General features: G+C 43.6%; 1 protein-coding gene across 1 annotated transcript in view; it reads left to right on the top strand.

Annotated features, from left to right (window-relative positions):
* The first annotated feature begins 556 nt into the window (after positions 1-556).
* LOC103182844 (selenocysteine insertion sequence-binding protein 2) overlaps positions 557-15,797 on the top strand; it is a 54,090-nt gene continuing 38,849 nt past the window's right edge. The window contains exons 1-3 of the mRNA XM_007900001.2: positions 557-716; positions 8,273-8,427; positions 10,217-10,508. Coding sequence (XP_007898192.1) covers positions 636-716; positions 8,273-8,427; positions 10,217-10,508 — 528 coding nt within the window. The 5' untranslated portion in view covers positions 557-635. The remainder of the gene's footprint in view (positions 717-8,272; positions 8,428-10,216; positions 10,509-15,797) is intronic.

The following is a 15,797-nucleotide window of genomic DNA, read 5'->3' as shown; positions in this document are numbered from 1 at the left end:
ACGGATTTTAATCAAATAAAGACAAAATAATTTAATCGTTTGAAAGATAAAAATGATTTAAAGGAAATTAAAAAATAAAAATTGGTACTTTTGGCAAAATAAAGGCAATAAAACGACGTGTACTTTCTCTGTCTGATCCGCGGGGCCGCCTGGAGTGTGTGTGGGTGGAGGCAACAGACCGACATCAACCAATGCAGTCAGATTGGGCGAGTTCACGCCCAATTTGGGCGGGGTTTAGGCGTGAAAAACGGCTTTGGGCGGGTGCCAATTTTTTTAAAAAAAAATAATCTATTTAAACTTAAACCCACCACACGTGCTGTGGTCCCTTTCCTTTGAGAAGACCTTTCCTTACATCGTGTCCGAAAAAAAAAAGCCCCGAGTTAAACCGTCCACTCCGCTGCTTACCCCCCCCCCCCCCCCCACCGCGAGGGAGGCGACACGTCATATTGGGCTACTTTTTGGGCTGCTGTTTGGTGCACTTTGGGCTACGAAACGTGCGGTGTGGGTTGTGGCCAAGCGCTCGGCTCGGCTTGTCGGGGAGGGGGGAGCGGCGGGTGTGGGTGTGACCCCGGGCCCGGGCCCGGCAGCAGGAGCGGCAGCTGCTGGAGCGGGTCATGTTGTTGTGACACGCGCAGATGGTGTGTCCGAGGCCGCTTCAAGGCAACCTCTCGCCGCCACTCGCCATGTCCGAGAGGAGAAGCACTGGCCAACCAAAGGTAAAACACTCGCCCGCTCGGGGGGCCGGAGGCCCGGCGGGGGGCCAGGGGGCCCGGGGGGCCCGCTCAGGGGGCCGGAGGCCCGCTCAGGGGGACCGGGGGCCCGGCGGGGGCCGGGGGCCCGCTCGGGGGGCCGGGGGCCCGCTCAGGGGGCCGGGGGCCCGCTCAGGGGGCCCGGGGGCCCGGCGGGGGCCGGAGGCCCGCTCAGGGGGACCGGGGGCCCGGCGGGGGGCCGGGGGCCCGCTCGGGGGGCCGGGGGCCCGCTCAGGGGGCCGGGGGCCCGCTCAGGGGGCCCGGGGGCCCGGCGGGGGGCCGGAGGCCCGCTCAGGGGGACCGGGGGCCCGGCGGGGGCCGGGGGCCCGCTCGGGGGCCGGGGGCCCGCTCAGGGGGCGGGGGCCCGGCAGCCGCTGTGGCCTCCAGTGTTTGTCAGTCGCGGTTTAAAATATATAGATATATTTAAAAGATATATAAGGAGGTTTTTACCCGGAGACGAGAGCACAGGGCGGGGTACACCGTAACTGACTGCCCGCTGCTCCCACACTGCAGGGCCTGATCCCAGGTCCCGAGGATTGAGGTCGATCTGGAGTTTTTAGCCTCAAGCGCTTGACAACCGGTCACAGCAAATACCAACATTATTGTGATTGTTGTTGGTGTGTGACAGACACACACACACAGACACAGACACACACAGACACAGACACACACACACACACAGACACACACAGACATACACACACACAGACACACACACATACACACACACTCAGACAGACACACACACAGACACACAGACACACACACATACACACACACATACACACACAGACACACACACAGACACACACAGACAGACACACACACACACACACACACACACACAGACAGACACACACAGACAGACACACACACAGACAGACACACACACAGACAGACACACACACAGACACACACACACAGACACAAACAGACAGAGACACACACACAGACACACACAGACACACACAGACAGACACACACAGACAGACACAGACAGACAGACACAGACACAAACACACATAGACAGACAGACAGACACACACATACAGACAGACACACACACAGACACACACAGATAGACACACACACAGACACACACACACAGACAGACACACACGTACACAGACATACACACAGACATACACACGTACACAGACAGACACACACAAACACACGTACACACACAGACAGACACACGTACACACACAGATACACACAGACAGACATAGACAGACACACACAGACACACATACACACAGAGACAGACATACATAGACAGACACAGACAGACAGACACACCCACAGACACACACACACACACACACACAGGGAGCTGAGGGCCTGAGACGGAGTAACTTTGTGGGTGGGTGGTGACTGAATATGTTATGTTGTTTGCTTCCTGAGCCACCACTGACTTGGCTCTTATTTTCCCCTCAGTTTTGTTTATTCTTTACTTTCTTTACACCAGAATAATAATCTATGCATTTGATATAGCGCCTTATCTCGTCGTCGATGCATCTCAAAGTGCTTCACAGGATATTACCGTAAAATGAATTGACTCATCTTATTTTGTGGGAAAACCCGACCTCCAGTTTGTGCACAGCGAGATATATACATAAACCCAAAGGTTGATTTTAAACTCTGATGAGATGTTAATAATAATAATCTTGCATTTGGTACAGCACCTTATCATGTCAGAAGGACGTCTCGAAAGCACTTCACATGTTTTACTGTGAAATGTTATTAGGCAAACGCAAGATCACAGTTACGCACAGCAATAATCCCACAAACAACCATTGAACAAGTGACTTTGTGTTCATATCTGTGTATTGTCCTTGGTTGTTTTATTCTTCTTAGGCTTTGCCATATTTCCAAAATACTGTATATTGACCGTCTTACAAATACAACCGTGGCAGTCATTTCTGTGTTTGTGCGTTTCACTGCGATTTGTGCTCCCATCAGTCTATCTATGTTACATTTACTTTAAAATCTAATATAATTTGTACTTATCAGTTAACCTTTTATTGTAAGATGGAACAAATGTGCTGATAGATAACATAGATTGTTTTGTGGAGATTGTTCATTGAGTTGTGGTGGCAAGTTAAAAAGTAAATGACCAGGATAATAAAAGAGCTCAATAAGCTCTTTTATTATCGTGGTTTCAAGCAATTTCCAATAATCCTGGAATCCACTGGAGCAGGTTTTCTCAGAAGTGCAATATTTGGTTGGTTGCTTATAATAATAATCCTTGCATTTGATATAGCGCTTTTCACGTCGGGAGGACGTCCCAAAGCGCTTCACAGAACACACTGTAAAGTGAATTGGCTGTATATTTGTGGGCGAACGCAGCAGCCAATTGCGCACAGCAATGTCCCACAAACAGTCGTAGATTGAAAATGACCAATTTATTATTGTTTTGGGTTTTGGAGGGATTATTATTAGGCTCTGTGTGGAGTAAGGAAACTTGCCCAAGGTTTCGCGCTGCCTGGAATTGAACTCAGGTCTCTCACTTGCAAAGCGAGTGCTCTAACTACTGAGCTACAGGACTCCACAATTTTGCGTAATATGCTGGAGGGGTAGGCGGGCGTGGACCTGGGATGGAACTAAACTGACCTGCTTTGCTTCTAAATCGAATATAATCACGGTCTAAATTGTTTGTCCTGAAAATGAACTTTGTTACTCTAATCCATTTAACTTCTGTTTGTTTTGTGAAAATTAAAGCCGTCTTCTGTTTGTCTCAACTTTGATATCACTTACTTTGCCTGGTTATCTCATTGCCGACCCTGACCAATGTTCAACACAGAAACTGTAATATTGACTTACAGATGTGAATTAATTTTTTTTAAAAGCTTTTCAAAAAAAATGATGTGATGAGGTGTCATCAATCATGTTATTGTGACAAAAAATGACCTACAGTTGGACCATTTGTCTTCTGTCAAACAATGCCCATTAATGAAGCACTAGTGGTCATTAAAAACATGTAGTAGTATAACTGTCCAACCAGATTTGTACTGTAGGGTTTTGTGGCAAAGGTATTTAGTCCTCAACTCGTTCCAATTCTTCACCCTGAGGTAAGATATTTGAACAGTGACAAAATACGGTAAAATAGATATTATTTATTGCTGACCAAAATGACGGTTACAACAGTTATAAAACACATAAAACTGCAGAAGATGATTCAGGGTTCACTTCAATCAAGATTCTTACCCTGGGAGACCTGGAGTAACTACTCATCGATGTTGCTTGTAGTTCTTAGCTTAGACAGGTCACTCCTCTGCCACAGGCACAATCTCTCCCCTGCTGCTGCTCACTCAAGCTTTTGTAACCCCTTTTCCCCATCCTCCGCTAATTATTTGTGAGTCTTTCATTGACCATATAAGTGCTTGTTTTTTTCTGCCCTGGACTCGAATGATCTGAGTCCAGTTTCAGTCAGTTTACTGTGTTTGATCCAGTTAATACTTTGCCTTTTGTTATGGCAAGTTGGTGTTTGACATCGCCTTTTTCCTTGCAAGTTTGTGTATGCATGTCCTGAGGTCATTCACTTTGATGGCCTTCAGCTTGATGCTTTCCATTTTGCAGCTTCGGCAGCTTACAGTACGGTCCCATGAGTAGGTCATGAACATCAGTGTGAGCCACACCAGTTGAAAAATTAAACAAGTCACAGAATTTCCTCCCAAAGATTTATTTATAAGCATGTTGTACTCTTTTCCAGCAAAGGCAACATCAAGAATACCACATAGACAGCAACAAAACATAAACAAATATTAGCAGTATAAAAACAAAACAGCACATTAATGTGAGATATGACCGTTGGTTTTCTTAACCAATTTCTGAAAATTCGATGAAAACAATTGCACAACCACAATGCGTAGTTCTACCGCCAAACATTTGTTTTTCAGGAGAAATCTGTATTTTCCTTTGATGAAAGTGATTGCAGAAAATGTTGATTCACAGATATGCTGAGTGAACACAGGAAAGGGTTTTCAGACGAGTATTATTTTAGAAGAGTATTTCAACTGAATAATTGAAAGCCTAACTAGAGAAATTTGTATCACATATATATAACATGTTTAAATAGCCTGCACACATCTCTGTATGCAAATTGTCAGCAGGAATTATCTGAGATGCATACTTTCTGCTGAAGTTGAGGTGGCTGTGAGCCACACCGAGACCCTTCATGAGTCCCAGGTAGCTTGTGGCTCCATGGTTTGACAACGCTGGTCTAGACGCTATTCAAACTTGGAACATTTTTATTGCATTTTTATTCACTTAATAATAATAATAATAATCCTCGCATTTGATATAGCGCTTTTCACGTCTTCTCGACATCTCAAAGCGCTTCACAGAATAGACTGTAAAGTGAATTGACCGTATATTTGTGGGCAATTAAAATCAGATGTTAAATTTATGATCAATTGCACTTGAATTAAATGTGAAATTATATATTTCCTTAATTTATTTTTTGCAAAGTTATACTTTCACTTTATGCAAAGTGAGCCAAGAGGAGAGTTGGTGGTAGTCTTGCTTCTGGAATCTCTCAGAAGATTGTGGGTACAAATCCCACTAGTGCTACTTTAATGGGCATCGTTTGAACTTTAGGTCAAAGTCAAGGCTAGCACTCCAATGTAATCTGAGGGAGATTTGTCATCCTTTACATGAGATGTTAAACTAAACTCTTGTCTACCTGTTCAAGTGGACGTTAAAGAATCCATTGTACTCTGCGAAAAGAGAATGGAGTTTCTCTCTATGTCTTGGCCAAAATTCCTGTCTCCAGCTCATTTGATGATTTATTTGATAGCAACGAGAAGGACTCTGTTCCAGGCATTCCTGACAGAATTCCAGTCTTTGTATTTGCAGATGATATAGTGCTGTTTGCGGACTCATCTGGGGATCTCATGCTCATCTTGAACAACGGGAACAGTGAGACTCAATGGAGACTCAATAACCCAAATATTATGGCAGTATTATGGTTCAAGAGGGAACATTGAGAGTATAAATTGGAAGATAATAGGCCATTCATGACACTTGTTGATTCTTATAGATATCTAGGGGTTGTAGTGATATTCTGCTTAAATACTGCCCACAAAATATTTTGCCACAAAATATACATACAATTCACTTTACAGTATATTCTTTGAGACATCTCAAAGACTTGATGATAATATAATAATCCTTGCATTTAATATAGCGTGTTATCAAGTCTTCGAGAAATCTCAAAGGGCTTCACACAATATACTGTTAAGTGAATTGACTGTGTATTTTGTGGGGGAAACGCGACAGCCAATTGCGCACAGCAGAGTCCCACAAGCAGTCATGAATTGAGTGACCAGATAATATTGTTTTTAGAAAAAATAATTTCCCCAGAAAAGCGATCCACCAATCAACTGACAACCAGGTTCCTACTTACAGCTAGGTAAGCAGAGACGTGTGGAGTAAGGAAACTTGCTCAACATTTTGCCCTGCCCAGGAATCAAACCCAGGTCCTCTCGTTTGCGAGATGAGTGCTCTAATCACTAAGCTACACGGTAAGGCGCTATATCAAGTATAATGCAAAAATTATTATATTGATCCTAAGGACGTGCTGATCAGGAGCCAATGAGCACTTCAAGAACAGCAAGGTGCCAATGCAGGTTAACTAACTTCAGAAGACGAATGTGAAAACAGTTCTCATGATTCCAAGTTCCTGCAGCAGAGGGATTGCTTCAGCCCATATGTGAAGTCCAGGACCCAGCAGTGAGGTAGATTTGTAATAATTGGAGAAGTGGTTGCAAGGAGGACACCGTCCAAGCTTCCAGGAGGAGGAGTCAGCTAACAGCAGACGCATCTATTTGAAAAGCCCCTCACATGAGGACGTGGATTAAGCAGTCGATGCTGAGTAGGGCTGGTACACAGTGTTTGATTTGAACTTCTAGAACATTAAGGTCTCCTTGGAGTTTAGCTCCAAAATGATGTGCTTGGCAATGGAATGTCGGAGTCGAGCCAATCCTCTATGGCGACTTAGTAATCCAGTTCTCGGGATCCCGTGGCACTGCTGATGATAGACCAGCCAGTCTGGCTGATTAGCAGAATTTGGAGGGGCGAACTGGTCACTGGGAGCACAGATTATTTTCACTCAGACCCAAAGCTCTAACGGTGCCAGCCAGACAAGCAGCAGGAAGGTTGCCAGACGTTTCTCTAGATGCAATCCATGCAGTTTTAGTTTGTTTGACTCCAGCAATACTCCAACTCATAGACTCTGGGGTCGCCACCCAAGTCTCGACTCTTGTCAACCTGTGACAAAAACTGTATGGAATTAGGTAAGCAGAGTGCACCCGCCCCCAGGGAGATTGTGTGCATTACATCCCAGACACATCAATTTCCATGTATAGGTGGATACATATGTGGAATTCTGTCTGGTTTGGATACTCTAAAGATGGTGATAGGTTACCACATGTGTCAGATACCCGATTGGTCAAAGTAAATACTTTACAATAAATGGCTTTGAAGCACTTGACATTTCTACGTTATTGATTGCTATATCAGGGAAGTGTCATACCTACAGTGGAGGATTTCAAGAATTGTAAAACATTTTTTTTTTGAGAAACTTACTTGAAGGCCAAGGCTTGGCCTACTATTGATTACCACAAAGTTTGAAAAGAGTGAGTGAGGTAAGTTGAGTATGTTCTCTATTGGAGATTCATTGAAATTACTGATCTCAATTAAGTGAATATATTGATCCATATAGCCATGGTAACTAGCCTTTTTGGTTGGCCAACAAAATAATCTTAGAAATAACAAAATAACATAGATTTAAGCCATAAATCAGGAAAAATTCAATTAAACGAGAAAAATTCAAGAAACGTTTATTTTAGTGACCAACTGAAAAGGTTTTGCCATCAGTGCCATAAATCAAGAAATATTCAATCACGAAACATTTATTACCACTGATCTACAGTAATGTTCCTTAAATCAAAATTTTTTTACATTTTGTACAATATGTCTGGTATCGTTGAAGTTTGGGGATTTTGACCCTGGATTTGGGTCTGACAGGCTGGAGCGCTGATTTGAGATGTTAACTACATTGTAGCTACTGAAAGTGCTACAACAACAACTTGCATTATATAGTGCCCTTCACGTGGGGTAGCCTCCCGGAGCACTTGACAGTGGCGGAGTCTTGACACTGAGCCAGGGGAGAGGGAGAGGGGAGGTGACCGTAAGCATGATCAAAAAGGAAGGTCTTTAGGCGGGATTTGAAAGTGGGGAGGGAGGGGGCAAGGTGGAGGGATTGTGGGAGCAAGTTCCAGTGCTAATGATTAAGCCAAGCCAAATGTGTTATTGGCAGATTGGCATTTGCAGATGTCAGTGATATTTGGGGAGATAATGACGAGTTAGACAGGAGAGGAGTCAAAGGTGGGCGATCTATACATTAAACCTGACTTGAATATTTGTTCTGTTTTTGATAACTTTTTGAAGAAGCCAACTCTCCAGTCCTTTCTTCTTGTCAATAAAATAAGTATATAATATAACCTGATCTTTTACAGGGGACCACATTATCGGCTGAAGTTGAGCCATTCGTGCCAAAACAAAGGTTGACAGAAGTGGGAGTCCAGTGGCCTGAACCTTCCTCATCTGTCACAGTGCCTGGTTACTTGATGACTTGCTATCCATTTGTTCAAGAACCCCATGTAATACATAAGTGAGTATGATTCATTATTCCACATTTTATTTGATTACAGCATCATAGAAATGTATAGTTCAGAAGAATGCCATTTGGCCCATCGAGTCTATACTAAGTTAATTTTGTTAGTTAGCGAGAGACCTGAGTTCAATTCCAGACAGGGCGAAACCTTGGGCAACTTTCCTTTCTCCACACGCCTAATAATAATCCCTCCAAAAAACCCAAAACAATAATAAATTGATCATTTTCAATCTACGACTGTTTGTGGGACATTGCTGTGCGCAATTGGCTGCCGCGTTCGCCCACAAATATACAGTCAATTCACTTTACAGTATATTCTGTGAAGCGCTTTGGGACATCCTCCCAACGTGAAAAGCGCTATATCAAATGCAAGGATTATTATTATTATATAGCGCTTTTCACGTCGGGAGGACGTCCCAAAGCGATTCACAGAACACACTGTCACAATACAGTCTTGAATGTGAATTGAGTTAGTATTACTAATACTATACTCATTGGTTAGGTTTAGATGAACTGACTAAAAACATTCAAAAAGAATAACACCCCACACTACAATCTATAATACAGAATGGTATATAGCTTTACTGAATGATGATCAGTAGAATGCAGTTCTGACCCTATTGTAGATGTGAAGGAAAGAGATTAAGAGTAGTTTTGTAATAAAATCACCTACGGTGTACCTAAGTAATCCACAGCTGTGTTACTATTACGATTCTGTAAAGAGCTCACTTGTGGGAGTGTTACGGTAAGCATGGTTCCATAGTAGATACGTGCTATAAGCGAGGAAGTGCTCTATCGCAGGGCATTATGAATAATAATTCTATTAATCCTTGTGTTTGGTATAACACCTTATCACTTCAATGAGATGTTTTGTAGCGCCAAAGGATTTACTGTAAAGTGGAGTGAGTGTAAGCCCGCTATAATAACTCACTATAATTATAGCGGGCTTACAATACTGCCTCGCTTATAACACAGATCTACTGTGGACTGTTAACACTCCCACAAGCAAGCCTTTTACAGAAATTTGTGGATTACTTAGGCTGTACATAATGCTGCAATTTAATTTTAAGTTTGAAGTTTACTCTTGTCTGAAGTCATATTGCTTCATAGAATTTTTTTTTACCATTTCTGTGTTTTTTATTTGTATAATGCTAACACTTGGAGTTATGGACACCCTTTTAGTTTCAAAGGTATTTGGATAAGTGAAGTTGTGATGCAACAGATGGCTCAACTAGATACCATCAGCTGTTTCTGGATCAACCCGGGTTCCCTCCTACTGATAATCCCATGGCCCTTGCTAGAAAATATACCCGTGTGGATGTTGGTGAGAATAGGATCATCTGTGATACTCCTTCCACCCAAAATCAAAAATGTAGAAATGTTGTGAGTCACTTACTATCTAAGGTCAAGCATGAAGAATCCCTAATTGGCAGCTCTGCAGTTGTGGGACAGAAACAAATGCAATTCCTCTACCCGGCTGGAGTGAAGGGGGCAGGGGAGCAAATTGGATTTTTAAAAAAAAATTTCAAGATTTGAAAGAGCAGGCTTTTAAGCAAGTTTTTCATTTTTGAATAATATAGAAATGCACATTTTATATTTTGTTGGATTATGAATAGAATGTCAGTATTCCTGTAAAACGTCTACAAGAAAAAGACTGATTAGTTATTTAAAGGAGGGATGAAGCTAGTTACAGGTATTAACTAAGGAATGATGAAGTGTTTCTTGTGTTTATTTTACCCTTGCCCAATTAAGAATTTTTAAAAAAAAAATAATTATACTTTTTTAGGCAGCATTTATGCAAACAAAGTGATTCCTGCAGAAATGCTTTCCAAACATCCTATCCATCGGCAGATTATTCAGTGCATTACTCCCGTGAACAATTGACTTCGGATTCTTCTTTGAAACCATACACACAAATATCCGCACAATGTGATCCCACGCACGCTTCAAAGCACAAGTACAGTGGCAGTACCCGAGGCAGTCAGCAGAAGCAGGTTTGCCAACCAGACACCTGTTTGCCTGTTCAGGTGGATGTTAAAGAGAAGGAGAGACCTTGTTCAAGCCCATCATCTTCTAAGGTATGTCATGTGGCATTATAGTAGAGCAATGTCAGCCAGCAGGGTAACAAAACGTTTCTCATTTTGTCATTGTGAGAAAGAAGACTGCTTCATGGAAGAGTACTGGTGTTTGATGCACGAGTCTTCAATATGGTTTGCCTCAGTCTGTCTATCTTGATATCCCTGAAATGGGAGATCCTTACTCCTGTGCTTAAGAGATCGTAAAGTTTAAATTTTTATTATTAAAAATGTGTGCCTTTTTAAAAAGATAGCAGAGGTTTGTGCATCGCCATTAATCCGCCAGCAATTCACCCAAATGGTATAGGTAAATATTCAGTGTATAAACTACACTTTCATGCATGATTCTTTATTATAATAATATATTATTATAATAATAATCCTTGTACTCTTAATAATAGAGGGTTTATATAATAATAATCTTGCATTTAGTACAATGCCTTTCACGTCAGGATATCCTATATACTCACTCTGCTTCCAGAGCAGTGCAGACTAGTGGAAAATCTAACAGGGATTAAGGAATCTCCTTCAGAAATACTACAAATCAGACTCCACTCAAGACTTAATTCTACATTAAGGGGACGTCCTCCTGACATGAAAGGCGCTATACAAATGTAATCTTGTTGTTGTTGTATAAAGACCAGGGGGGTGGAGAAGGAATTTTCTCTCTTTTAGATTGTGTTAGCCTGGCTGAGTTGTGTCAGCTTGACTCAGTTGGTAGATCAGTTGTGTCAGCCTGGCTCGGTTGCTAGCTCTCTCTCGCCTCTGAGTCACAATCTTGTAGATTAAGTCAGCCGTTGGAATGTTTAATTCAGATTGCCTAAAATGACACTCAAGTGCAGTGCTGAGAGGGAGCTGATTATTGGAGGTGTCATCCTTTGGATGAAATGTTAAGCCAAAGTCACATCTGTTCAGGCGGATGTTAAAGATGCCATGACTATTGAAAAAGAGAAGGGAGTTTCTCCTGGTGTCCTAGTCAGCAATCCCCCAAATAAAACTGGTTGTTCACTTCATTCCTGTTTGTGGGACACCTGAACTCACATAGTCTAAGATGGTATCCCCAGCACTGCATTGGAGTGTAATCTCAGACTATGTCCCGATGCGGGATTTGAACCCATAAATCACAAATTTATTCTTGATATTCAAAGGTAATCAAACAAAACTCCAGAATATTCAGCATTTTCACATCTCTGCTATTCAACTCTAACTTGCTCCCTTCCACAGACATTATTACCCCAGCAACACAGAAACCACTGTATTCTATAGAATATTTGATTGCATCAGTATATCCCTATTCACGCAACCTCAAATCTCGAGCAGATATTTAACAGTTTTAACAACAACTTGCATTTATTTTGCGCCCTCCAAGCGGGGTAGTGTCGCTGAGTGCTTGAAGAAGTTAATTGTTACAGCATTAGCTGCATTTTCTAAGTCTTATATATAAATATTCAATACTGTGTCTAGGCGGGAGTGCCTTCAGTGCTCTCATCTCACATGAGGCTTTTTTAATTTTAAACCGATATTTGCCTCTGTAGTCTGTCTGCATCAAATGTCAGGCAAACGTTTACATGATCTGTAAATGGAGATCCTGTAGCTCAGTGGTTAGAGCACTCGCCTCGCAAGCAAGAGACCTGGGCTCGATTTCCAGCAGGGTGAAACCTTGGGCAAGTTTCCTTACTCCACACACCTGATAATAATTTGGTCACTCAATCCACAACTGTTTATGGAACACTGCTGTGCACAATTGGCTGCCGTGTTTCACCCACAAGATTTACAGTTAATGTCTCAATAACATAAAAAGTGCTATATCAAATGCAAGGATTATTATTCTGATTATTATTGTTATTATCTGTGCCTCTCACCATTTTAAAGAACTGCACCAAAATATAGGTCAGGCAGAGTTTAAAATCCTTCCATGTTTTTATAAAGTGAGAATCCTCATGTTTTTACAACAACAACAACAACAAGATTCTATTTATAGAGCGCCTTTCACGTCAGGAGGACGTCCCAAGGCGCTGCACAGTTGGGTCATGACCCGAGCAGGGGGGAAATGGTCAGGGTGAGGGGAGGGAAGGGAGGGAGAGAGGAGGGGAAATGGTCAGGGTGAGGGGAGGGAAGGGAGGGAGCGAGGAGGAGGAAGAGAGTCGAGAGGGGAGCTGAAGGCACGGTCAAAGAGAAAGGTTTTGAGACCGGCCTTGAAGGAGGAAAGGGAGGAGGCGGCGAAGGCACTGGGGGATGGAGTTCCAGAGCCTCGGGGCTGAGAGGCTGAAGGCCCGACCACCGATAGTAGGGCGGTTGGGGCGGGGGACGTGGAGCAGACCGGAGCCAGAGGAACGGAGGGTACGGGCAGGTAGGTAGGGGGATAGTAGGTTGGAGAGGTAGGAGGGAGCAAGGCCGTGAATGGCCTTGTAGGTGAGGATGAGGATCTTGAAATCAATCCTCTGGGGGATGGGGAGCCAGTGGAGGCGAGCGAGGGTGGGAGTGATGTGGTCCTGGTGCGGGACAGTACACGAGCTGCAGAGTTCTGAATGACCTGCAGCTTGTGGAGGGAGGTGGCGGGAAGGCCGGCGAGGAGAGAGTTCCCATAGTCCAGCCTTGAGGTGACAAAGGCGTGAACCAGGGTTTCAGCAGCGTGAGGGGTGAGGTAGTGCCGTAATCTGGCGATATTCCGGAGGTGATGGAAGGCGGTGCCAGTTGTGGTGCGGATGTGAGGGAGAAAGGACAGCTCAGGGTCGAACAAAACGCCGAGGTTCCTGACTGGCTTTGAGAGGTGGAGAGTGCAGCCTTGGATGCTGATGGTGTCAGCGCCTGAGGTGCGGAGGCGCTGACGTGAGCCAATCAGGAGGGCCTCGGTTTTTTGCACGTTGAGCTGAAGAAAGTTGTCTCTCGTCCAGGACTCGATGTCGGACAGGCAGGCTGTCAGGACATCGGTGGTCGTGGAGTTGAGAGTAGAGGAGGAAAGGTAGAGTTGGGTGTCATCCGCATACATGTGGAAGTTAACCCCATGTTTGCGGATGAAATTTTTTAATTTCATACCTAGCACCTCCCTTCACCAGCATGGTTCATGTCTGCTACAGGGAAGAGCTGTAAATTCCATTGAGTTGAAGTAGCTATTGACTCACCTGAAAAGTCATCCAGAATCGCTTGACCTTGGGAATGTTTGATATTAGAAAACAACAAAAATGCTAGTTGATTTTGAGCTTTTGTGAGGTTGTGGGTGAGCTGTGGTTTGTGTTTCCAGCTGTTTCAAACTTTCCACTCGCATCAAACTCCATGCCATACTGTCTAATCAAATTATAAGGAAATAAGCTAACCTGTTAAACTTTGCTTGGAGTGCTTGATGGCTTATGTCCTATAAGGTCGCAGGGTTAATTCCTGGTCTGACCTGAATCTGTCAATCTCACTTGAAATACTATGTGTTTAGTATAGTGCCTCAGGACTAGGGAGTGAAAATATCAGCTCCTAATTGTTTTCCAGTGCTCCTGGCTGAAAATAGTACATTTTTGGATGTTGGGGGAGGATGGATTGATTTCGGCTTTTACACTAATCATTGCTAAATAGCTGTCAATATTAACTAGATATATGAAGCTGATCCAAAACTCCGCCACTCGCATATTCACCCATATTAAACTTCATATGCCCATCACACCAGTCCTAGCAAAGCTCCACTGGCTCCCTATAATAATAATAATTAATAATAATAATCCTTGTATTTGATATTTATTATTGTTTTGTTTTTTGGAGGGATTATTATTAGGCGTGTGGAGTAAGGAAACTTGCCCAAGGTTTCGCCCTGCCTGGAATTGAACCCATGTGTCTCTCTTGCAAGGCAAGTGCTCTAACCACTGAGCTACAGGACTATCACACTCAATTTCAAACCCCTTCATGCCCTAACACCTCCCTACCTCTCTGACCTGTTTACTCCCCAACCATTATCTGATGCTTTCCGCTTGACTGGCTCCGGCCTTCTGCATGCCCTCCATTCCACCATCAGTGACCTCACTTTCAGTCACTACGCCCTAAAAATCTGGAACACTCTTCCTCTATCCCTTCACTTTGCCCCTTCCTTCCCCATCTTCAGATCGCACTGAAGACCTTCCTCTTCGACCGTGCCTACAGTTACCTTTCCCCAGCTTGGTATCGTGCTCCTCCACTATCAAGCGCTCTTGGACCCACTCCTGTGTGAGCAGCACTATATAAATGCAACTTGTTGTTATTGTTCAAGAATGGCCACTTGGTGCTGCACCAGAAGACGTATAATAAAACTTACATTACAATTGAAATTTATGTAGCGCCTTGGAAGGCCATCTCAAAATACTCAGCACTGCTACCTAGGCACCCAAGCTGCGGATGGGGGCTGAAAGCAAGGTTAGTTAGGTATTTTTTGAGGCAGGTCTTGAATGAAAGGAGGGAGCGAGTGAGTAAGAGTGACTCCCTGATGATGACTCCCATTTGAGAGTGGCGAAGATTGGCTGAAGCTCACCCGCCAATGGTGGGGTGGATAGGGTAGGGAACATGAAGCAGACCAGTGTTCATCAAGCCAAGGAGGCGACCAGGTCATTAAGGTTGTAGGAGGTCACGGAAGTTTCCCATCGGTTCTTTATTGTTACTTGGCAAGAATTAGTGTCTTCAGGAGAAAAGGTGAAACAAGGGGATACATTTGACAAAGAAAAGCTTGTTGGTCAATTTGTTTTTTAAAAAATTTGCTTTTGCTTCAAAACTAAGTGTGTCAGCCTAGCGCAGTGGAAACACTCTCGCTTCCGAGTCAGAAGGTTTTGGGTTCAAGTCTCACATCGGGACTTGAAATCATATAGACTAAGCTGGCACTCCAATGCAGTGTTGGGGTGTACTGCATTGTCGGAGTTGTCGGCCTTCAGGTGGGACATTAAACCGAGGTTCCAACTACCTGTGGAAGTTAAAGATCCCATGGCATTCGAAAGAGAAGCGAGTTTCTCCTGGTGTTCTGGCCAACAAATCCCCAATGAAGTTGGTCACTCAGTCCATGGCTGCCACATTTTGCCCACAAAATACATAGTCAATCCACTTTACAGTATATCCTGTGAAGCACTTTGAGATGTCTCTACGAGACTTTGAATTCAGTTCAGTCCAGTGGAGTGCTGGGGGGTTGCATTGTTGGAAGCGCCATCCTTCAAATGAGATGTTTAAGAGTCTGTCTGCCTGTTCAGGTGGATATTAAAGTTCCCATGGTGTTATTTGAAAAGAGGAGTTTCTCCTGGCGTCCCAGGCAACAAACTTCCAGATAAAATTGGGCATTAACTTCTTTATTGGTTG

Source organism: Callorhinchus milii, unplaced genomic scaffold (assembly GCF_018977255.1).
Source record: "Callorhinchus milii isolate IMCB2004 unplaced genomic scaffold, IMCB_Cmil_1.0 Scaffold1, whole genome shotgun sequence".
NCBI lineage: Eukaryota > Metazoa > Chordata > Chondrichthyes > Chimaeriformes > Callorhinchidae > Callorhinchus > Callorhinchus milii.
Note: the sequence above shows the minus strand (reverse complement) of the source record. Positions and strands in the feature narration are given on the sequence as shown.